Below are 23013 nucleotides of genomic sequence, written 5' to 3' on the forward strand. Positions count from 1 at the left end.
ATACAACGGCTGGGCAGGAAAAGTGGGAGTATTGTGAAATGTTCTATTTTACTGCATGCCTGCACTCTACAACACCTCTGAGTTTCCAGATACACAAATTAGGTATCCCAGTCCAAACGCAGGAAAATGATAGCAGCAGATAAAAATCAACAAAGCCAATTAATGTTGACTTGAACCTTTCTTGAAATTATGAGGGTGTAAAAAAGCAATGCCATGTCCCAATGAGTGAGTGCGGAAAGAGCCTATTTAGAGACTCTTGTCAAATTCATACAGGTGATTATGATTTCTGTACTCTGCTCTGCCTCTATGCCATCACAGTGCTACGTAGGTAAGGAAAATAAATGAATAAAAAATAATAAACTTGGATTCACCATGTAAATTTCAAATGGAAAACTTTATATTTAGGTTCAATATACTAGTTGGTATACACAATAGCTGTATTATCTTCAGTATTTTCAATTCAATACCTTACACAAAAAGGTACAATCTTGTACATTTATTATGCACTTGCAAGCCTGCATGTGGTAGATTAATATCTCAGACATTTGAAATTCTTCCTGGCTGAGAACAAAAACACCCAAATGGTCAGTTTAGAACATTAAAAAAAAAAATTTAATTCCATTATTCATGAAATAGTAACAAATATATTTTGGAAATTCTTTTGGCAAAAAGTAGACTAATACATGTGTGTGTGTGTTTTGAGATAAATCCTTTAAATATACTGAAGCAGAAACATTTCTTGATCTTACTATACAATCATCTTTCAGGCTTGATTGAGTCTTGAGAGAGACAAAGCTCTCACTGAAACTTATAGATGTGATTCCTTTTTCACACTAATGTTAATTGGCTCTATATCACAATGATGTCTGTGAAAAATTAGTTTGTAAAGTGGTGTAGTTAAACTATTTTCAGTGAAGAAATATTGTTCTTATTCTTCATGTTAGTGCTGAATAAGAGCAGTGGAAAATACTGTACTCACCCATGGGAGTTTACAGTCTAAGGCCCTTATCCTGTACACTGCACCAATGCTAGCGTCTGGACTCAGAAATGGTGTTAACCAGCTATGGAAGGGTCTCCAAGCTGTAGGGGCATCATCTGGTATAGGGCCAGCCAGCATTCATGACTCAGTTCCATGTCCCCACCTCTAGCATAGGAACTATGACCAGAGAACTGGGCACCCCTAAACCTTGCTTCTCCTCAGCTAATATATCAGCCATAACATTTTTTACTGCCCTAAATTATTCCAGGTGTCGTTGCATTCCCTTCCCAAGCAATGCTGTGCATCACTCAAATGTAGCCAAGCTATTGTGCTAAGAGCTGTAATTCACATTAATTCACAGCTTCTTGTCTCCAATCAGTAGCAGAAATGTATTGTAGAATTAGGAATCATAAATATTTTAAAATAGTATCAACAAGCTGCAGAACAATCTTAAACAAGTCACATCATGTTAGTTTGCTGAATCTGTTCCTCCTAGTCTTTACTTAGTGTGATTACTATCTAAAGCAGGGAATGATTCTGCTCCCAACCTAGTTTTACACTGCCATAACCTTAGTGGAATCACTCCAGCTTTACACCAGAGCAAAGTAAAGCATAATAAGGATGTGAGACTCTAAGGTCTTGTGAAGTAAGAACTGCCTTTATTATGTCAGGGAAATACTATGTACACCAACAGTGATATATTGTAATATTAATATTCTTTGGACCCTTTACTTGATCAGCCAGATTCTAATTTCAGAAGCTCATTGGTCAGGTTCCATTTTTTTCTTAGTTACACTATGAATACAGGAAATGAAATCAAAGGAGGTGCAGTGTGTATTAAAGTATGGAACTCATCGCCAAAAGGTTTTGTGGAAGCTGCCAATTCAGTCAGATTAAAAAAGGGATTGGATAAATTATTGGAGAAAAGGGGGATCAGTAGCTAGTAAGCATGTGAGTTAGGGAACCTCTGAAATGCAACTTTCTAGAGCTTAAATGCTGGAGGCTGCCAGTAAGAGAGGAACAGTGAAAAAAGACTTTGGTCATTCCCAGTTCCATGAACAACTGGTGCCTCCTGCAACTGGGGGAGCACCATGGCGGCGAGCAGCAAGCGGGGACGACCTGCAGCCACTGCCTGCGCTGTTGGTAGCAACAAGTGGTGAGCAGAGACCACTTGCAGCCGCCACCAGTGGTGTCAGTAGTGGGGGGGAGGGTGGTGAATGGTGGGCGGCGAGCAGGGACCGCCTGCAGCCACCATCTATACTGTCAGTGGTGGCGAGCGGCGAGCAGGGACCTCTGCATCAGCGGCAAGGGGTGTGCGGCAACTGCCTGCAGAAGCCAGCAGTGGCTTTGGCAGTGGCCAATCTCAGGGGGCATGTGCCCCGCTATGAGCCACCTATTCCCAGTTCACCCTCCCTTTCTGCATCCATTCTTCATCACTGTGTGACACAAGATACTGGGCAAGATGGGCCTAAGGTCTGACTCAGTAAATGGCAATTCTTATGTTTTTACTAGCAAATTGCCCATCAAGAATGACTAGGGGGAGGGGGGGGGTGCAGGCTGGGACAGAGGCCTATGTCTGCTCCCCCACCCTCCCCCCTGCCGCTTCAGGGCTGGGCCTGCTCCCCTCTCCCCCCTGCCACTTCAGGATTGGGCCCACTCCCCCAACCCTCCCCACCACCACTTCGGGGCTGGGGCTGCTCCTCCCACCCCGCTTCAGGTCCAGGGTCTTGCCTTCCTGCTCCATCCTTTCCGTCACCATCACCTCTGGGGAGTAGGGCCAGGGTGGGGCGCAAGGCCAGCAGCACTGGCCTGGCCCCCCCAACTCCATCCCCTCCGCTCCACCGCACTGCCGCTGCTGCCTTTCCAGAACACTGTTGAAGCACACTGATTGGTTGTTTCAGACAACCAATCGGAGTGTGAATAAAGCATTACAGACAGACTAAGGCTTTTATAATATTAGAATGTTCAGATACTATGGAAAGAGGTATGGAAAGAGGCATAGAAAACAGTAGAGGAAGTTGCTACTGAGAGAAAAGCAAGTTAAAAATATGCTGGAACATTCTTGCACTGTTTAGTACAGCCTTTGAAAGTGTGGGGTAATGTTCTCCTGAGGAACTTTAGCCAAGCATGTGCAGGGTGACAACTATAGCTGCCCTTGGTTTATAGGAATAGCCAGGCTTGATCCATCTGGCCTGATACCCTGCCTTCTGCAAGGATGCCTAATGCTTCAGGTAATAGGTCCTCTTATTCCCAGATTGCATTGGGCCAATTGGGAATGCAGTTACCAGAGGAGAATTCTTCTTCGTTCAATCAGATGTCAGTTTATACTAAGATAAGTGAGAAGATGATTATACCATAAGTGCAAATCTCATTAGTGGTTATAAAGCTATTCAGTCCCTTTTAACAGTGTTCTTAAGTCTTTGACTAGATGGACTCCTGAAATGGAATATGGTGCAAACTGACACAGCTATGTGCAGAAGTAATGGTTTTGTTTGATTTTAATGTACTGCCACTTAGTTTAATTAAACACTCCATTTATCTCAGTAACAACAGGACAGGATAAACGGAAGTATTCTAATAATTGTTCACCATGCCTTCAAGTCTTTATAAATCCTGTTAAAACTCTCTGGGCACATCTAAATGTGCACTTTAATGTACATTAGCTTATTTTAATGCACATTAAGGCATCACCAAAAAGCATGCTTTTGCTAATGCGCATTAAAATAGGCTAATGTGCCTCACAATGGAGGTACTAAATTTAATGCACATTAGTAATAGTGTATTAATTAATGTGTAGATGTGCCCACCTGTGTCCTAGTTAATAAGGCTTTGTGGGGACTTCTCATTTGCTAGGCTCCTTACCATATTGTGGGGAAGGCAGCTTTGTCTAAGTTTTAATGTTAAATATGAGCCACACAAGTGCATATTACTAAGTGGTCCAGGGAGCTATGATTTCACAAGTGGTTGCTATTCTGCTCATTGCTACACCAGAAAAAGCATCACCTACAAGTTAAGTCATCCCTTCAAACTTATCATTGCCAATGTGGGAGGCTTTGAAAAAACATTACCTTCCAAAAGCAGTGTATGGCCTCTACAAACAGGTTCACAAGAGTGTGTTTGATACCTCTTGACCTTAGAGGAGACTTGATCCCAGGCAATTCTATTGAAGCTAGCAGGGATGTATGTCCTAGGAAAGTCTAGATGTGAGTTCCTGAAGATGGGCTCCCAAACCACAGCAGGGATTTCTGTGAACTCCTGCTAAGGAAGCGTTACTTTTGGAAGAGTGGGTTTCCAAGAAAACCGTTCCAAGGACAGGCCTAGATTCAGAGTCTAGAGCAGTGGTTCTCAGCCTATCTGCCATAGCGGGCAAAGGTGTTACGCACCCACACAATTTACTTTCTGTGTATCCATTTAACAGGATATCCATGGGCTGCACTGGTGTGCTGACTAGGCAGCATGAGGCCTGCGGGCTGTGGGTTGCAAACCACTGGTCTAGAGTCTTGTGCCTCCACTCAGTCAGACGGACCACCAGATTTGGGGTCAGGAAAGAATTTTATGCCAGATCAGATTAGTGGGGGGTGGGGGGAGTGTTTGCCTTTCCCTGTAGTAGGGGTTGTGGCCTTCTACTCAGGGTCTCTTGAGCATAATATTTCACAGCAGGATGCTGGGTACAGTGGTTCCCCACGTTTACCTGTGGCAGGTTAGGGGCTTAGGTCTGTGTTGTGTCAGGGCTGAGGGTAGGATGATGTAGTGTAGATACGGACTGCGTGGGATGATCCTGCCAGTCCTCACGTCCCGGCTCCGTGACTGTAATTAGCAGTGGTGTAAGCCGGGGCCGCATGTGGACCAGGGCTACCTCACTGTGGGCTTGTGCTCGTGCTCCTGTCCCGTGCAAGGCAGGGTCGGGCTGGCTCCCTGCCCCGGGCGATGCACGCAGCCCTGCGGGGAAAGGCAGCGCTCAGCAGCGAGGGAGGGGCGGCGCAGCTCTGCCTCCCGATGGAAGATGCCCCCGATCGATTCCTCCCGCCAGCTGCTCGGGCCAGGGCGAGGGAGCGGCTCCGCGCCGAGGCCCCGCGCTTAAAGATGCCCGGGCGGCTGCGGGGGGCTGTGCCCGGCGGCGATGCCCGCCCGGCGGGCTGTGGCGGGGCTGCAGCGAGCCCGGCCCTGCGCTGGGCGCTGAGGCGCGGCGGGGCGGTGGCGACGGCTGAGCTCGGGCGGCGGCGGCGGGGCTGGACGTGGCTGTGAGCGCTCCGGGGCGCCGAGCCCGCTCGGCGGGGCCATGTCCTCGCTGGTGAGGGAGGACATGGGCAAGAAGCTGTTCGGACCCCTGGGGCAGCGCCTCGTGGACTTCATCCAGATCGAGGGCGCGGCCCGCGACAGCCACTACCTCTGCGCCTCAGGTACCGTCCGGCCGGGCCCCGGGCAGCGCGTGGGGGAGCAGGCGGCTGGACCCCCGCCCGGGGCGTCGCCGGGGCCCGGGCCGCGGAGCCTCCGCGCGCGCCCGCAGCCCCGCCCCGCAGAGCCCGGCTCCCGCCGCCGCCCCTGCGGCACCGAGACCCCCGGGCAGGTCCGCCGAGCCCTTCGCTTCCCCTCCGCACCTTGCCTGCGTGCGCCAGACCTTCCGACGGCTCATGGCAGGCAGGGGCAACCTCCCGTGAAAGGGCCGCCCCGTGTCTACCCCTCGCACCGAGATCCCTAGGGAGGTGGATCTAAGTGCGACAGGCTCGGGTCGGTTCCATTCTCTAAAAAAATGTCCCCCTGCTCTACGTGAAGGTAGTTTAATTTAAATCGGGTCTGGCAGGACTGATCCAACTCCACTTCTGTACAGTTCCCAGCACAGCCCCCGGGCTGGGAAAGCCCCAGCCCTGCAGCTGCCTGCCTTACTTGGCTGGGCTGGCATGGGGCTGTTTTTAACCCCACCCCTAGACGACAATTTCCCGGTGGACCAGCCAGCCCCCCAAGCTCAGCAAAATGCCCCATCCTTGCAAGCTGCTGTCAGTACTGGTTTTACCAGCATTGGCCAATGCCTGGAGCCAAGGTAGTCAGGGTGGGGGGAGGGGCAGGCAGGATAAGGGTATTAGTTCACCAGGGGCTAAAAATAGCCCCTACTCTTGGGGGCTGGGGGAAGAGACCTGCCACCCCCACAAACCCTCCTGCAGATGCTATGAGTCCTCATCCTGCCAACCCCCCCACCCCCTGCCTGTTTCCCTTGATCCCCCATAGGCACCAGTTGCCCGCCATCCCTCCCACAGACTTCACCAATGCCCCCACCCCCTGCAATCCCCCCAGCAGACCCCTTGATTCCACCTGACCCACCCCATAGACTGCACCTGCCCCTCTCAATCCTCCCTGCTGGAACCTGCTCCCCCTCCCCTCCCCTCCCTTCCTGATTTGTTAGGTTGGGTGACCATCTGTAACTCCATCTGACCTCCCCCTAACTTCCCCAAATGTCTGTAGGTACCCATAACAGATCATTACAATCTGTTGGGAGGGGGTGTGTGAATAATAATATCTTACAATAAACTAATCTAATTCTGTAGCATTGAACCTTATGATTTCATGACTTGTTACCAAATACATCTTAAGTAACTTTATTCACGAGAATAAAGTTTGGGGACAGAAGCACGGGGTGCAGGCAGCACTTCGAGGAGAAAGTGGCTACCCCCAGGGCAGGATGTGGGCAGCGGAGCTCCTCACTTGGGCTTTGGGGCATTACAGAGGCCAGGAGCGTGGGGCTCACCCTGGCAGGCCAGGGCACCAGGTGGGCCCAGACCACGGAGAGAATAGCATTTGTCAAAGCCACAAAGTTTTTGTTAAAACAGCATTTTCAAAGATATTTGATGGTATTGTTTTGATATTACTGAAAGCTGCTCAAGATGAGGGAAATTTAATGTGCATGCAGAGCTAGGTAGAAAGCAGTATGTCTTGTTCTTGAGGATTGAAATGTACTATATATGGGCTTAAAGAGTTTTTGTAAATACAGATGGCCTATGTTAATTATTAATGTAATGTACCTGTGAATGTTAAAAATATATAGACCATTTCTGAAAATCTAACTAAAGCCCCATTACTTTCAGGGGACATACAAGGGATAAGGAAGCAAAAAGGAAACATGCTTATCAAAAAAAAAAACAAAAAACAAAAAACAAAAAACAAAAAACTTTCCTAGGGAAAACAAGAACAGACCACAAAGGAAACTAAGGAACTCACTTAAGAGGGGATTCCTGCAAAACAAACATGAAAGTATATATTGAGAATTAAGAACGAGAGGTCTCCAGTATCCAATACTAAACTTATTCTACCATAATTAACAAGAGTTGGGAAAGTGATAGGTGCTGTGTCCTGAAAGACGGTGATCATTCTTTAATTCCTATGGGAATCAGTGGAATTGGAAGTTTTATAGTGCTTGGCAGGACTTGATCATTAATCCTGATGCAAGTTGATCATCTTAGTTCTGTTTCTTGAATGGAGAAAACCAGTTATGCTTTATTATATTAGAATGTGAGACAGCTTTTTTTCTGGACATGTTTCCATAAGTGAACTTTGAGAAGAGGTGGGAATTTTTGTGCATTTAGAATACCTATATAAAACAGGAATGACATGTCCTTAAATTAAATTAAGAAAAATAATTTTAATACAGCTAAGTATTTCATTATTGTTTGCAAGTAGCCAGCAAGATTCTAGGAGCACAGTCAGCACAACTGCAAGATATTCTAACTGAAATCTTATCTCTGCAGTGTATTCCTTCTATTTTTAAAGTTGTACCACTCCTGTTAATATTCAGTAAAAAACAAAACAAAACAAAACAAAAAAAACCCCCCAAAACCCAAAACCACCCAACAGAACACTCTGACTTAAGTTGTCTTAAAAACAAAATCTTAATGTACATAGGTATTTCCTTATAAGGGATGGTATTTCCATGCTTCACTTTCACAGTGGTAAGTCTTAAAAGAGTCTGGGATAAGGAAATTAGTTCCCATTACCATGCCCTTACAGTTAATAATTTAATTGCCCCAGCTAACAGATGGAACTGAATGCAGAAGACTGGCTATTTTCAGCACTTTGGACTTACCTGTTAGTGGGGGAAGGGGTGGGAGAGGTGCAGGGTCTTCTGGCAGTAGGAGCATGGGGTTCTGGGGGGAGGAGGGGCAGTGTAGTATCCAGTGGGAGCAGGAGTGGCAGCAGTCCAGGGTCCAGCAGTGGCCAGAGTAGAGGATGCAGCAGGAATGGCAGGGGCATGGGGTCCAGCAGCAGTAAGCCAAGCTCACCAGTATTGGCTACAATCAACAGGGCCCAAGGGCCCAACTCCAGCATCCTTCTGTTGCATGGTGGGCTGGATAGAGAGGCTCTGTGGGCCGTATGTTTAATACCACTGATCAAAACCAGCAATGCCCGATTCATCTGGCCCCATAGGCTGGCAGAATGGTGTACATAGAGCTATGACGTCTGGCTCATGGAGTTCTCGAAGGGTCTGGAAATTTGGCAGCAGTTCCACAGCTGCTGCTGTCTGTCCCACTGCCTTTCTGGACCCATGGGAAGCCTTGCAGGATGGATGACACGGCCATGTGGGCTATGTCTTGGTCACTTTTTGTCTAAAACTCTGGAAGAAGTGAGCAAACACTTTTGGTAAAGAAGGGCACTGTGTGTCCAAAAGCTTGTCTAACAACTCCCAGCTGCACACTTGGTCCAGTAAGAGATATTACCAACCCCACTCCACTTCCTGTTATATTGAAGCTTGTGTGAGCTTTGCTACTGACTTGGATGGTGCCAGGATTTCACTCTATTTTTAGGGCTGTTTCTTAACATCACATATGTTGTTCAAGCATGAAGTGATTCTTTGCAGGTGGAATCTAGAGGCTAGTGTCAGAAATAAGTGGTAATTTGTTGGACTTTCCAAAAGGCTAAGCCAGAAAGAAAAGCAATAACACAACTAATATACTCTATTATGTTAGCTGGAAAAGTAATCCCCGGGGCGTTTGTTTGGGGTTTATTTGTTTCTTCCTTTTAAAAAAGGTGAAGTACAGGCTTGACCCTCAAAACTTTTGCTTATGTGAAGAGTCATTTGAGTAATTACATCTGTGGCAAAAGGGATATTATATTGTCCTTCAGTAGGGGTTTGTAAGAGCAGGCCCTGTATTTTGTAAAATAAAAGAAATGTGTTTAAGTAAAATCATTAACAAAAAGGGAAAAGCTTGCTCTGTGAAGACTACCAATTTCCTGTTGATAAGATTAATTCAAAGAATTAACAGAAATTTGGCAAGGAAGAACATTGTTCCCCTTGAAATAAGTGGAACAAGCAGATTACTTTGAAACCTGATGTTTGTCAAGTTTTTAAAGTAGATTTTTAAACATTCGGAAATGATTGGGAGAGAAATAAAAATAAGTGCCAGATGTCAGGTTTTCAAATAAGACCTCTACTATCCCCCAGAGGTGGGTGCCTGTGAAAACTGTCCCTTGCTGTGTTTCTGCTCAACAGCAGCCCATTTCCTCAGAGGCTATGTTAGTCTAGAAGTGGGATCAGACAGCAAGGACAGAAGAATAATCAGGGGTTATGTTAGAGGCAGGGTATTAAATTAAAGGCCTACCATTTCCCAAGAAAGGTGGGCATGATGTGGCAATGAAAAGGAAGCAATACAGTGTCTCCATTTTCCTGGTTTAAAAGAAAAAAATTATTTGGAAAGTAATATTAGTGTTCCAATTCCAGGGCTTTTCCCACTAATTAGTGTGTTTGTTGTACAATTTTGATTTATTTGTAAGCACTTAATTCATTAATAATCTTAATGATTTCAAAGAGTTGTACCGCCCCCCCCCCCACCTTCTCTCTTTCATTGTCTGACTTACTGCTGCATTAGGGGAGTACATCTAGGGCTCAGTGAACAACTGTTCACCAGAGCACTCTTGGGGGAAAACCAGGAGTAATGGCCACAAAATCCTGGAAGACTGTTCCAGGCTCAACATTAGGAAAAAACTTGTTTGTAGTCAAGGTGTTCAGATTGTGGAATAAACTCCCTCCAGAGGTGGCACAATCACTTACCCTGGAGATCTTTAAGAGGAGATTGGACGGTCACCTTGCTGGATGGTCACCTGATCCCAGTAGTCTTTCCTGCCTTGTGCAAGGGGCCAGACTCAATGATCTTCTGAGGTCCTTTCCAGCCTTACAGTCTGTGACTCTTAGTAACAAAATTGCAGCTTCTGGAAAAAGCTCAGAAATGGGCATGAGCAAGTTGAAGTGATAGGAAATAATTTTTAATAAAATGTTTTACGTTGTTGCATATTATTATTTTATAGGAAAACAAATTAAGTGCTCTCTCTCTCCAGTTGCCACAAATTATTATATCAAGTAAATCTTGATGAAATATATTATCTCCATGTATGTGAACTATTTTTTTTTTTAAATCTTGCAGTGACTAAAGGTAAAGATGTAGAAATATCTATGGTGAAGCACCTTAGAACGGGTTTGGAAGATAAATATGATATAGTTGAAAAGTGGCTTTTGAAAGATCTGGAAATGATTGATGGAAAAGAAGCAGATACTGTAAGTGCTGTATTTTTACTGTAAATTACTATTAACATGATGCACTTGTCTGCTAATGTAATGATGTGCTAAATAGTACTTTTACTATAAAAAGTGACTCTGTAGAAGTGGCATCAGAGGGTTTTAGGTAGATGGGCTTTAGATTATATTTGCTGTATTTAGAAGAAGGAAAAAAAAATGTTGTTTGTCATGCTCTGAAATCAGTTGAGTCAAGGTGGGTTATTTCTGGTTTGCGTGTCATTACCAATAGTGAAGAGTCTTCAGATTCTAATTGCAGTGTCTCTCCACACCCAAAATTACACTAGTGAGAACTAACAATTGAAATGTTTCAAACCCCTTTGAAACATTTAGATGAGCTGTACAAGTGTACATACCCTTTGAAGTGTCCCAGGAGCAGCCCAAGCTCTGGAAAAAAAATAGTACCAAATTTAGATGCTATTTTGTAGTATTTCATTTCTTGCCGTGTGTACAAGGTCAGGGAGAAAGAGCAAGAGGAGGACAGTCTTTAGGTTGGAGAGAGCCTGCCAGATTGTGCGCTTGCCAGTTCCTAGTCCCTGGTCCCAGCTGCTTTTGCACTTGGGGGCGGGCCTCTGGCACTGGGCTCTTTAGGCCCAATCCCCTCTAGCTGTCCTCTTTGAGAAGAGGGGGAATGAAAAGGTAGATGAGATTGGGAATGGACTGTCAGCAAGTATCCTAACACTGGAGAGCTAGGGAGTCAGTGCTGCCACTCCCCTGTCCCTACATACTTCTGAGACATTTGCCCCCTCTAGTGTCCCTCAGCTCAAAAGCAATGGCTAAATGTAGCTGTGACAATTTCGAAGTGTTCCAGCCATGCGGGGAGGGGGGTGTGCCACAAGGACTATACATGCGTTCTCCCAGCTGAAACAATTTCCTTCAAAATGTTTCCAAGCGCATTGCACTTGGAAATTTTAGAACTTCCTTTTGTTTGCAGCCTCTGGCCATTGAAACTCTTTGCAGGGCCAGCTGTAGAAAATATGCCCTTTGAAGTGTCCCAAAAGCAGCTGGATTACTCCCAGATAGTAACTCTTGAAATGAGACACTGTTTTAAAGCATTTCACTTTTTGCTATTTGTACATGGGAACAGGGAACTCAAATCCTCCCACAGTGCTCTGCTCTTGCATCTCCTCCACATGGGAGGGAAGGAGAGTGGCAGGAACAGTTAGGGTAGGCTGAATGAAGGCTTATCAGCTGCCCAGCTGTCAGGTCTTCTCACTGTTGGAGCTTCTAATACCATTTGCCTGCATCCATGCACACTTTGGTCCTGCCAGACCATGAGGTCTGCACTGCTGCTGAAGCTGGAGTCTCCAGGCCCTTCTCTCTCTCTGGCTCTGGGAGAGGAGAGGTTTGGGAGAGTGGGGGTTGGAGAGCCAGGTATCCCAGCAATGGGGCACCCCTACAACCACAAGCCCTCACGGTTCCCAGTCACGGCATGTGGTCCCCAGGGATGGCTGATGCCCCTAGAGCTCTGTGACCATGCCAGTCTTTCCCAGCGGGCACAGTTTTCCTCACTTGCCACATCTTGCTGGTAATTAAAATAGGGAAGCTAGCCTCAAGTTCATGTTCGGACATAGTCCTGATGGACCTCACTGAGCCTTGTGGGTTCTTGGACCCCTTTTTGGGTTCCGCTCAAAATGGATGCCTCATGGGACACCCTCAGCCTTATGGGCTAGATACATGGCTCCAAATATTACCCCTTTACCACACCCCAAGCCTCACAGATGGTATTTAAGTGTTGTCCCTCTGAGGCCTTGCTATAGCTCAGCCTCCTTCATCCCTGGGCTCTCCGCAGCTGTCTCCATGCCCACACTGGCACTGGGCCTGCTGGCACTGGCAACTCCACACTGTAGTGTGGCTCCAATGAGGCCTCCTCCCCAACAGCCTCAGCTCAGTCCTCCAACTTATAAATACCAATCAAAATATGAGCCCCTGTGCCATAACATAATACCACCAGTTCAGGGTGCGTTCTGTCCCTTTAAGAGACAGAAACTTCTCCCCAGGCAATAAGTACCTTGTAGCCCAGGGTACCTGGTGAGCTCCTAGAGTCCCATTAGTTCTACATGCAGCAGATCAGATGGCCACAGCATCTCTGGGCAGTTTTTATCTGGCTGTTGCCAGAAAAGTAAACCCGTCAGCCCTGGGGTTTATATGTGCCATGGGCCCTGCCTTCTTCCGGTCAGCTGACAGGGTGCAGGGGCAGGCTAATTCCCTTGTTAGCCTGCTGCCATAGTAACCTGCAGCTGTGGGGTTTCCCTCTGGCTCCTAGGGCCCACTCCCTAGGCAGTTTCTGATCTTAAAGGAGCAAGCACTTTAGTATCCTGCGACACTCCCAAACCCCCACTAGACTCCTGTGCCCCCAACACTGGCCTAATGCCAACCTCTCCTTGCCTCTGCTGCCAGATTCCTGCTTGTTCCCCACTACCACTGGAGCTGGCATCCTGGCTGTCTTTTCTCCAGTCCCAATCTCTCTCCATTCCTGCAGCCTTTTGTGGTAACCCCTGGGTAGAGAGCAAACAGCTGCATGTGACGACCATGATTTTGAAGCACTCCAGCCAGGGGCATGACAGGGGCTGCATTTATGCCCCCTGGCTGAAGCACTACCCTTTTGCAGTGTTCCCAAGACCATTACACTTGGAAGCATTAAAAAAATTACTTCTGTCTGCACCTTAAATTTAACCCTTGACCTTCATTGGAGTTGCCTAGAAGTAACTGAAGACAGGGCACAATCTTAAGCTTTGAACTTGTGGCCCCATTATTTTATAAATAGAAAGAATTTGAATAGAAGATGAGCGTCCCAGAATTTCAGCTTCCTGATTTCCATATAAATACCTTTCTTTGGGAGGAGTAGTTTGTTGCTTTACCTGCAGCTGGGAGTTGTGCCTTTCCAGCCACTAGCACAGGGACACATCCGGGCATCTAGGGCACAGGGTCAGCAGTGACTTCTGGTTCCTGTGCAATTGCAGCCACTTCTTTTTTACCCCCTCCAAGTCAGTGCCCAGGGTGTTGCTCCTTTTGCTGTGCCATAGTTATGCTGCTGCCCTCAACATCCACAAGTGCTTGAAAGTTCTGCAGAAGGCAAGGAACATTTTCCTGGAGTTGTGTTTCCTGAGATTCCTCAGATCTTGCCTACCCTGAACATTTCCCCATGCTTCACAGTGTAGCGGGGCAGAGACAGGTCACCTTCTGTGCCCTGACTTAGAACAGGGTCTAGAACCTTTTGCTCAGAAAAATATAATAGCTTCTGTATGGACACTTGCGATGGTTTTGTTCCATGAAGCTTACACCAAAAGGATACCATCTAGTCCTCATTTATCCTTTCTCTGAGGCTGTCCCAGGACTAGGGCAGGCTGAGGGACTTACTGGTAACATAGCTATAATAATCTTCACACCTATGGTGGAATTATATGGGTTGGTGACACTCTAGAGCAGGGGTGTCAAACTCACTTGACTCTCCCAGGCTACATCTGGACTGCAGGGCTCTTTGTGGGCTGGATCTGGACCTACCTCTGGCAATGGGGCAGCACTAGTGGGGGGAGGGCAAGTGACATCAAGCAGCCATGGGGGTGAATGCAGGCAAATGTTTGACACTCCTGCTGTCAACCAGTGTTTCTCAACCTGTGGGTCATGACCCAAAAGTGGGTTACAAGACTGTATGAAAGGGCTGCAAACAAACTTTAAAAATGGATCAACAAACTTAAAAAATAGATTCTTCTTTAAAGGAGAAAAACCTGAGAAACCTGGCTTTTCTATTACAGGCTGGCAGAGTTCCAGCCTGCAAGGGGCTGCTTGGAGGTCCCGTGTGTCCCCCCTGCCCCACACACCTACGTGCTGCCCCACACACTGCAGGGCTGGGGAGTGAGGGGCACTGGGTCAGGACTAGCTATCGATGTTTACAAATGGGTCCTGGTACAAAAAGGGTTGAAACCCACTGCTCTAGAGACAATTCTCAATGAGTCTTCTCCTATAAATTTTTCTACAGAAAGTAATGACCAAGGGTCTGGGTTTTCTGTTCAGCATGGAATAATGCAGCAAAACATGGGGTTTTATATTTTAAGGAGAAAAATGTGATTTTATCTTTTTAAGGAGAAAAACTTGGATTTCTCTTTGAAGGTAGGGCAGGGGCGGGCAGGGACTGTGGGTCAGGAGGGGCACAAGCAGGGCCACAGGGCTGCGAGTGGGGTGTGAGGGGCAATGGCACGAGCAGGGCACCGGCATATCAGGGCTGTTCAGCACTACAAAGCTGGGGGGAGGGGACGGGGGGGATGAGGACAGCCACAGCTAGACCCATGTCCTGGTGAACAAACGGGGTAGGGGGAGCTCTATTTTTCCATGCTAAACCCAAAATCAATTGCCAAAATGTATAGGTATCTAGAATGTATTGTATTATAGTGATTGAGGCACTGGTGGGCTTCCAAATTGGTTTACAATTGTAAATATATTAATAAAAAATTGTGTTCAACTGATACCTGTATGTATATATAGTGGCATTTCATTTTAATCATGGAAAAATGTAGATTTTGGGGTTTTAAGCAGAGAATTTGTGACTTTTTAAATCAGAGAATTTGCAATTTTTAAACAGGGAAAACCAGGATCCTTGGTAATGACCTAGATTTGTCTTACTGTTTCTAGTGAAAAACATTAGTCCTAAAGTCATTAGTAGAAGATATGGTTAATGACATTCATAAAATGTAATGCAACTTGTTAATTTTAAAATGACTGTACACATGAATAGAGCTGCTCTGCAGTATGAGGAGAAAGGGCAACCAGTACTCTTCATTTGACATGGAACGTGCTTTGGCATATGGTACATTTTAGACAATCCTATGATGGTGCTTTAAAATAATTTCATATTATTGTCTTGAATTGTAATGTGCTCATTAGCCAAATCCAGAAATTCTTACTCAAGCAGAAACGCTCCTCCTGCTCAAGTTTTACCTGAGTGAGGACTGTTTAAGAATTGCTGTGTTGGGGCCAGTTAGTATAATTTATTTAGGCTTGGCAGGATTTTATTTTTTTTGGTAAACATTGATAAATGTTTATTTCACCTCTCACTCATAGACTGAGGAAAAAGTATTTGCATCATTAATAACTGAAATTTATAGAAAAGGGATGTAAGAAAAATGATGACAGATGAAATATGTGACAGTGGGGGAGGCAGTCCTACAGAACCATGTTGACTGTAGTTTGTACTGCAATTCCCAGAAAACCCAGGAGACTGGGAACAAAGGAAGAGGAAGCGACAAAGTGGACAAGGAAGTTACAAGTGGACCTGGGACTGATGGCAGCTCTACCACTCAGCTGGCAGCAGTCCTACAGTAGCTATGTTTGTTGTGGTGGGAGGTTAAACTGCACTATAATTATAGTATACTGTCAGTAATAAATTGTCTCCCCCCCACATACTACTTTTGCACAATCCTTAAAATTTAAATCAATAAAATTTAAATAAATGCTTAAAGATAAACATCAATTTTATCTGTCGATATTGCAAAAAAATAAAATAAAAAATTGAATTTAGCCAAGCCTAAATATATTATAATAGGAACATTTATGGACTGTGGATGTATTTCTAAGGCCCTTGGCTTATATCTTTTTTAATCCATTAAAGTGAGACGAATGACAAAGTAACTGAGCATGGAACAATAAAAATATCACGGTAGTGCAATAATAATCTAATTCTCTCTGTGTTATTTTAGGATAACCCCTATTTTGATATGCACTTCGAGAAAGTCTACAATTTGGAAGCATATAGCTGTGCATCCAAATATGCATTTGCACGAACACTGAACAACCTGAATGAGATGTACCTTAAACAGGACTTGAAGATTGTGAACTTTGATATAGCCTACATAAATGATAATTGTTTCTGGTCATCCAACAATGGCGACTGTTTGGTACTTATGAGGATATGTTTCTATGCTTCCAACCTACTGTGCCTGTCTCTGTGTCCTATGCCATAAAGATAGGTTTTATAACCTTGAGGTGATTAATTGATTCTCCATAACCAGATTCTCACAAATCATCTGATATAGAAGATTGTAAGCGATATGCAGTATCTGCTTTTTACTTTTAGATAGTTACAAAATAATTTTTATATAAATGATTTAATTAGTTATTTCAAAAACATGCCAGTTCTGTAAATACTTATTAGCATACTTCCCTTTCAGCATATAACTACTAACAACTAAGTTAGGCAAAACTGCTCATGAGCACAAATGCTTATAGGGGTACAAATTATTGTTCATAATGGCCCAAAATATTTCTAAACTAGTATTACTAGTTAATTTGTGCCTCAAAAGAAAGAAAAAGAGCAAAAATTGTGTATGTGAACCATGCAAAATTCAATTCCAAGCGTGGTAAGATGCAGGATTCTTCTAGAATATAGAACAGTGGTGCTCAACCTTTTTACCCAGGGGGCCAGTTGGGCAGTGCTTGGTCAGTCCAATCTGGTGCCTGGGGCAGGTGCAGTGGGCACCATCCAGCCATGTGGTAGAAGGTGGGGGCAGCCCAGCTCTACTGGGGGCTTTGGGAACAGGGTTTCTTAAGACTCACTCCTTCTCTGGTTCTGGAGCAACGGCTAACAAAATGCTGTAGGTATTAGCTATTGTTTACAATTTCTTTGTAAAAGTCATGAGTTTTTAGAAATATATGTTCAGAATTTATGTGCAACGGTTATTCTAACATGAATCTTCGTTATAAGGCTATCCTAGAAATGACTGGAAGTCAACTTCGTCCTAGGTCACATAGGATCCACTGAAAACCTTGACAGCTTCCCTTTATTAGGTACCTAACTGAAAACATCTTTATAGAAAGAAATACCGAATTTATAAATGGAATTTATAAAACTTTTGTTCCTTGCATATACTACATGCCATTGGGATAATTTAAACCAGCGGTTGGCAACCTATGACTTATGGGCCTGATCCAGCCCACGAAGAGATGCGATCTGGCCTGCAAAGGTTTGATCTGGCCTGTGGCAGTGATCAGCAGTGCATGGCAACATTCTGCAGTCAGGGGGATTGGTAGCACATGGTAAATGGGGCAACCGAATGGAACCACCTTACTGAAGTTGCCTCGTCTCACCATGGTAGCCACTGTTTGTACAGGAAGGGCAATTGGCAGCACACAGTAATGTGTGCTGCCACGCAAACACAGGAGTTTGTGTGGCAGTAGCAGCTGCAGTGCAGGATGGGGAGGCGGCAGAGTGCCCACCAGGTTTGGGAAACACTGGTGCAGAGCAACATTCAGTGGCACATGGCAGCAGGAAGATGGAAAGGGCAGTGGCTGCGTTGCAACTGGCAGCTCACCTTAGGATGAAGCCGTATTAGTTTGGCTTGCCCTTTGTAGAAGGTTGCCAACCCCTGATATAAATAATACTGCATGGTAATGTATGTTTATGGCTTCAGAAAACAATTTGCGCAGCATCCAGGCTCTACAAAACCACCTATAATAGCCAGCAACCAAAACTGTTGTTATGTGATGTTACTCTTTTGGGCTGTTGTGCAAATCATAATATTTTCTATCATACTCTTAACATCTGTGCCTACCAGACACACAATTTGTTCTCTGAGTCAACAGACTCCCATCATTGAGAGTGTAGTGAATCAAAAAGGATTAAAGATGTAATAATACTTACTGAAGGACATTCCTTTTGCAGATTGTATTCTTGACCAATAATTTCTTGTATTGTGTTTAGAAATGAATTGAAGGTAAAAATAGATACATTTATCCATAATGTCCAAAGATACTGGATAAGCTATTTATATCTTTCTATCATTGTACTGTATACCTATTAAGATGACTATAACAAGAAATATAAATGGCCTTGTATTGCATGTGTAATATATGCAATTAAAATGTTTGACATGTAATTTGTTAATGATATAATACATTAGCTGTTCCTAACTTTATGTTCAAATCAAGAGAGAGGAAAGGTTAGAAAACATGGGAAGTTTCCATTTATATTATATAATATTTAATTGCCAAAATTAGCAATTAAAAAGATAGCTGGGGGTTTGATCTAGAGCTCACTGAAGTCAGTGGAAGGACTCCTCTTAATTTCATTGGTCCTTAGATGAGGCCTCAAATGATGGCACACCTTCTGCCATCTGTCTGATCTGGTAGCACTATCAAATGAGATGTAGGAGACTTTCACTCCACAGTCAGAATGCATTATTCCATTGAGATACAGAAACAGATAAATTATAAATGGAAACAACCTGACAGGTCACATATCTCATCTCTCTGCTAATACAGACTTGCTCTCTACAGTACAATTTCGGGTGCTATAGATGCATGGAATACTTTAAAATTTGTCACCTGGTCTGTCAGTACTTCCCTTGGGAGACTTTTCCAAAATCTAATTATCAGAGAGAAAGAAATTACAAGCATTTGCAAAAGAAGTCTCTCAGAGTACACGGTTAACAAAAAAGTCTTGGCATCATTCTTACAAAAGGCTTTGACAGTAGTGGCAACAGAGGAAAGAGGAGTTTAAGGGACAAAAACATTGCTCCCCAAAATGGTGCCTTACACCTTATCTGGGCTACACTCAGAACACAGGAATTTCCATACACCAACCTAGCTGGTCTGGTGTCCAGGACCAGTTACTTCAGAGAAAGGTTAAGGAGCTGTAGTAAGTAGATATAAACATGACAGAAAGAGCAAAAAAGATTCATGTAGCTGCTTGAGAAATCAAGGTAGAAGGGATTATGTTCCAAAAGAGATTTTTTTTGTCTTGAGGAGTATCTCATTTTTAACATTTAAACTGTTAGAACTGAAAATACAGAGACATGAAAGGACTATTTTAACATCTGTTTATAATACAGTCTTCTTTCTTTCGGTCTAGACTTACATTATTAACAAAAGGTCATATTCCACCTTGCCATAGAAAATATTTAAACATCAACATTCAGTCATACATGGGGACAGTTACACAAATAGATACACAAACTTAGGAATGTTTCACTGAAGTCAGTGTTTCCAGGGTCATTTAACCAGCTAAGAAACTTATCGATATATATTAAAATTGAATACCTTTTTATGTGCGTCTTTTCTGATAACAAAGCTCTCTTTGTATTTAAAATTATTTTATTGTTAAGGTTGTAACTGAGTTTCCATGATATGTTTCATGAAATTGCTGTTATCTCCACTAAAATTCACACACTAAAGAATATTTGCAGAGAACTGGATTGTCTGGGTCTTGGATTCAGCTAGAATTTTTATACCAAACTGAAATTGAAATGGATAATGGAAGAATACAAATAGCTGTTGCTAAATTATTTTAGGGTCTTGTTCCCCTTTACCCATTTAGATCACATTTATGCTGCTTCATCTACCCTCCCAGTATGGTCCAGAGCCCTCCCTGGCCTACTCTTCTTCCTATTATCTGGATGTTCCCCACATACACCCACTTGCAAAGTACAAACTTTTTTTTTCACAATATAGTCTAGTATTGTAAAATGTCATTGTTTCTGTACCTTTGTGGTCCTATAGCTCACCCTCCCTCCCTGACTGCATCATTCCTCCCAACCTGCCATCCTGAAACCAAACTCCCTTGGACATCATGCACAACCTCAGCTTATCTCTCTCATGATCTGCTTGCCTGATATGCTCCAGAAGCCTCTGTACATGTATCTCTGAACATAATTTGTGCAGTTACAACTGTCTCTCTCAGTTGCCTACAGTACTACATTAAAGGTGGTTCTGCTGCTTCTTGAATCAGGAAACCACCCATGGGGCAGCCTGGCACTGGAAACATGGCGGCAGTGGTGGGGTGTCACCTGACCGCTCTTGTAGCCTACCAGTTGCAAATCACTATACTGCATAAGTATGGGACATAATATCTCAAGAAGCAGGGTGAAACTTGTTAAAAAAAGCAAATTTAAGGCCTTCCTCAGTCCATCTGTGGAGAGACAGTAGATGGGGAGGTAAAGACTTATGTGTAACTTAAAAATATTCTCAAAATATTTTTGTAACTCCACATTAGAATTAACAAATTGTTGAAGTTTTTGTTTTGTTTTTGGTGTGCGAATAGAATTAAAAGTGAAAAAAACCTGGAGCTTTGTATTTAGAATTAGGTGCTCAATATCCAGCTAAAGCTGCATGCAAATTCTATCCAATCTTTTATAGCCACTTTATCCAGTCTTTATAGATCCTACTAGAGACAGTTATATTTTGTGGTTTGAGTGAGAAATGATCACATTGTGACTTCTCTTTTAACCCTGGCCCTCATGAATGATACATTATAGAAAATGTATACAGAATATTGTTTTATGAGTTACAAAAGAAAATATATCAGCTAGAAGCATATCACCTGCTAGTGCTTCAATGTGTTTCTATTATTTGACAAGTGTGTGCCAATAATGATGCTGTATGTTTACAACATGGAGGCTCTATTTTAAAAATGACACATACTAACAATTAGATCATTATAAGAACAGATTCAGAAAACTACAGAATCATTTCCCAAGCAAGTCTCCTGGGACAGCTTAGTGGGGGCCCGTTGTGCTCAGTAACAGACATAATGGATTACTTGAATGATACAATTCTAGTCCCATTTTAAGTTGTTCTGTTTCTGGTTGCACCCAGTCCTGACCTTTGGTTGCAAAGGGCCACGTATGAATTGCATGATGTTACCAATGGGATTTTTTTTACCAGAGCCCCAAAGGATTGACATGGCAACTTGTCCGATGTGGTATCAAGTGAACTTTAATAGTAAGCCCTATGCAATATTACAGATTTCCTCCCCATAACACAACCTGGCAAGTGGCTCCTTTAGACACTACAGCAGTAACTTTTGGTGATACCAGCCTTGGGTCCTCTGCTTGGTGTGTGGGATGTTTGTTTCTGGTTTTTCAGCTATTCGAGCAAAAAGTCTACAGTTTTTTGGGTTTTTTTAAGGAATATTTTTCATGTCCAAAGTCAAATCCAAATCCGTGAGTCATTCAAGAACCATATGTGACCCTACTACTGGCAAGCATCCTGTACATCTGCCTGGGGCTTCAGAAGCTTCCAAATCCTTTGACTGGCACCCTACATGTAGGCCTCAGCCTGGAAGCTTAGGGTTTGGATGCCCCCAACTTTTGCTTGCCCTCAGCTTTATGGCCGCAGGAGCAAGCTAGGGAGGAGTCTTCCATTTCCATAAAGTCAGTGTATAGCTGAGATCTTCCCACTGGAAGTGAAAGTGGGAGGCAAACTATGCATTACCTCAGTCAGGGTACTACCCCCTGCCAAGAAAGTGGTTTTGCCCTGCCAGTATGAAAACCATGTTGGTGGTCATGGTATTTCCCTCATGGTCATGGTATAGTTGCCCCTGTCTCCACAGAGATACAACACGAACACACAGCTTTCCCTTTGCTTCTTGATTACTTCTGTAACTTTCTTATCCCAAGTTGTCCAAATCCTTTAGCACTGTGCCAACCATTCCTTATATGGTACACCAATCCTATCCTACTTTTGGTTATCTTTCCTTACAGGGAAAGTGCTATACATTCCTCACTTACAGCATTCCCACTACAGCACTCCTTCCAAAGACTGTCAGGCACTCTGTTCAATTTTATTGCGTTGCTCAGGGAAAGCCTGGACTGTGGCTAAGCCTTAGCATAACTGAGGTTGCCTGCTACACATGAATACACCCCAGGTGACATGCCTTTGTTTCTTTTCGTGGCAAATGTGAATTTACGCCCCATGTCTACCTGAAGCTACGGTGCCGTATCAAGTGTAAAGTGCTCTGAGGCCTCTGTAGGGGCGGCAACGGAAGCGCAGGGTACCATTACTCTGAGTTTGAGGGCAACTCTCCCACAATGGGCACAAGATGGACCAAACCCAAGTTTCACCTCGGCTCTACAAGGGCGTTAAGGAACCTTCTTCAGGAAAGAGCTGTCCAAAAGCAGGTGACGAGATCCCCGGTTCACTAAAGAGGGGGCAGGAGGAAGACCGCGGCTCAGCCTGGCCAAGATGAAGCCAGCGGGAAGAGATGCAGCTGCAGACTGACGCTCGGTGTTGGTGGCAGGGCTGCCCAAAGCCGCGCCACTGGGCCGCGGGCCTCCCGCTGACCTCCCGGCAGAGCGCGAGGGCCAGGACGCGGCACTGCACGCGACCACACCGGATACGGCCCCGCTTGGGCCCGACGGTACGTAACACCCGACCTACTCACCTAGCTCTGATGGACTTCTGACGTCATAATGACGGTAGGGGGGAGGACATCACACACCCCACCCACCAGGATCCAGCCAACCGGAGAGATGGGGGTGGGAAACGCTGCGAGGCCCCGCCTCACTGCCAAGTTAGCCCCGCCCCCGCCCCCGCCCGCCCCCGCCCGCCTGCGTGACTTCCTATTGGCTCGTTCCAGTACCCGCCCTCCCCTGTGGTGGAGCTGAGCGGGCGGTGTGAGGTAAGCCGGCTACTGGCCCGCCGCTCCGCAAGGGGTCGCTCTCGCTTAGTAGCCTCCCCCAGTGCGGGCAGCGGCGGCTCCGGGGCGCCGCAG

General features: G+C 44.8%; 1 protein-coding gene across 3 annotated transcripts in view; it reads left to right on the forward strand.

Annotated features, from left to right (window-relative positions):
• The window catches only part of EXOC1L (exocyst complex component 1 like), a 28185-nt gene extending 7601 nt beyond the window's left edge, over positions 1-20584 (forward strand). For 2 of the 3 annotated variants that reach the window (XM_059721763.1, XM_019481249.2), the window contains exons 2-3: positions 10384-10514; positions 16226-20584. In XM_059721763.1, coding sequence (XP_059577746.1) covers positions 10413-10514; positions 16226-16489 — 366 coding nt within the window. In that variant the 5' untranslated portion in view covers positions 10384-10412 and the 3' untranslated portion in view covers positions 16490-20584. Of the gene's footprint in view, positions 1-4950; positions 5380-10383; positions 10515-16225 lie in introns of those variants that run through there. The other variant, XM_059721762.1, reaches the window with a different exon arrangement.
• The last annotated feature ends 2429 nt before the right edge of the window (positions 20585-23013 follow it).

This window comes from Alligator mississippiensis, chromosome 2 (assembly GCF_030867095.1).
Source record: "Alligator mississippiensis isolate rAllMis1 chromosome 2, rAllMis1, whole genome shotgun sequence".
Taxonomy (NCBI): Eukaryota; Metazoa; Chordata; order Crocodylia; family Alligatoridae; genus Alligator; species Alligator mississippiensis.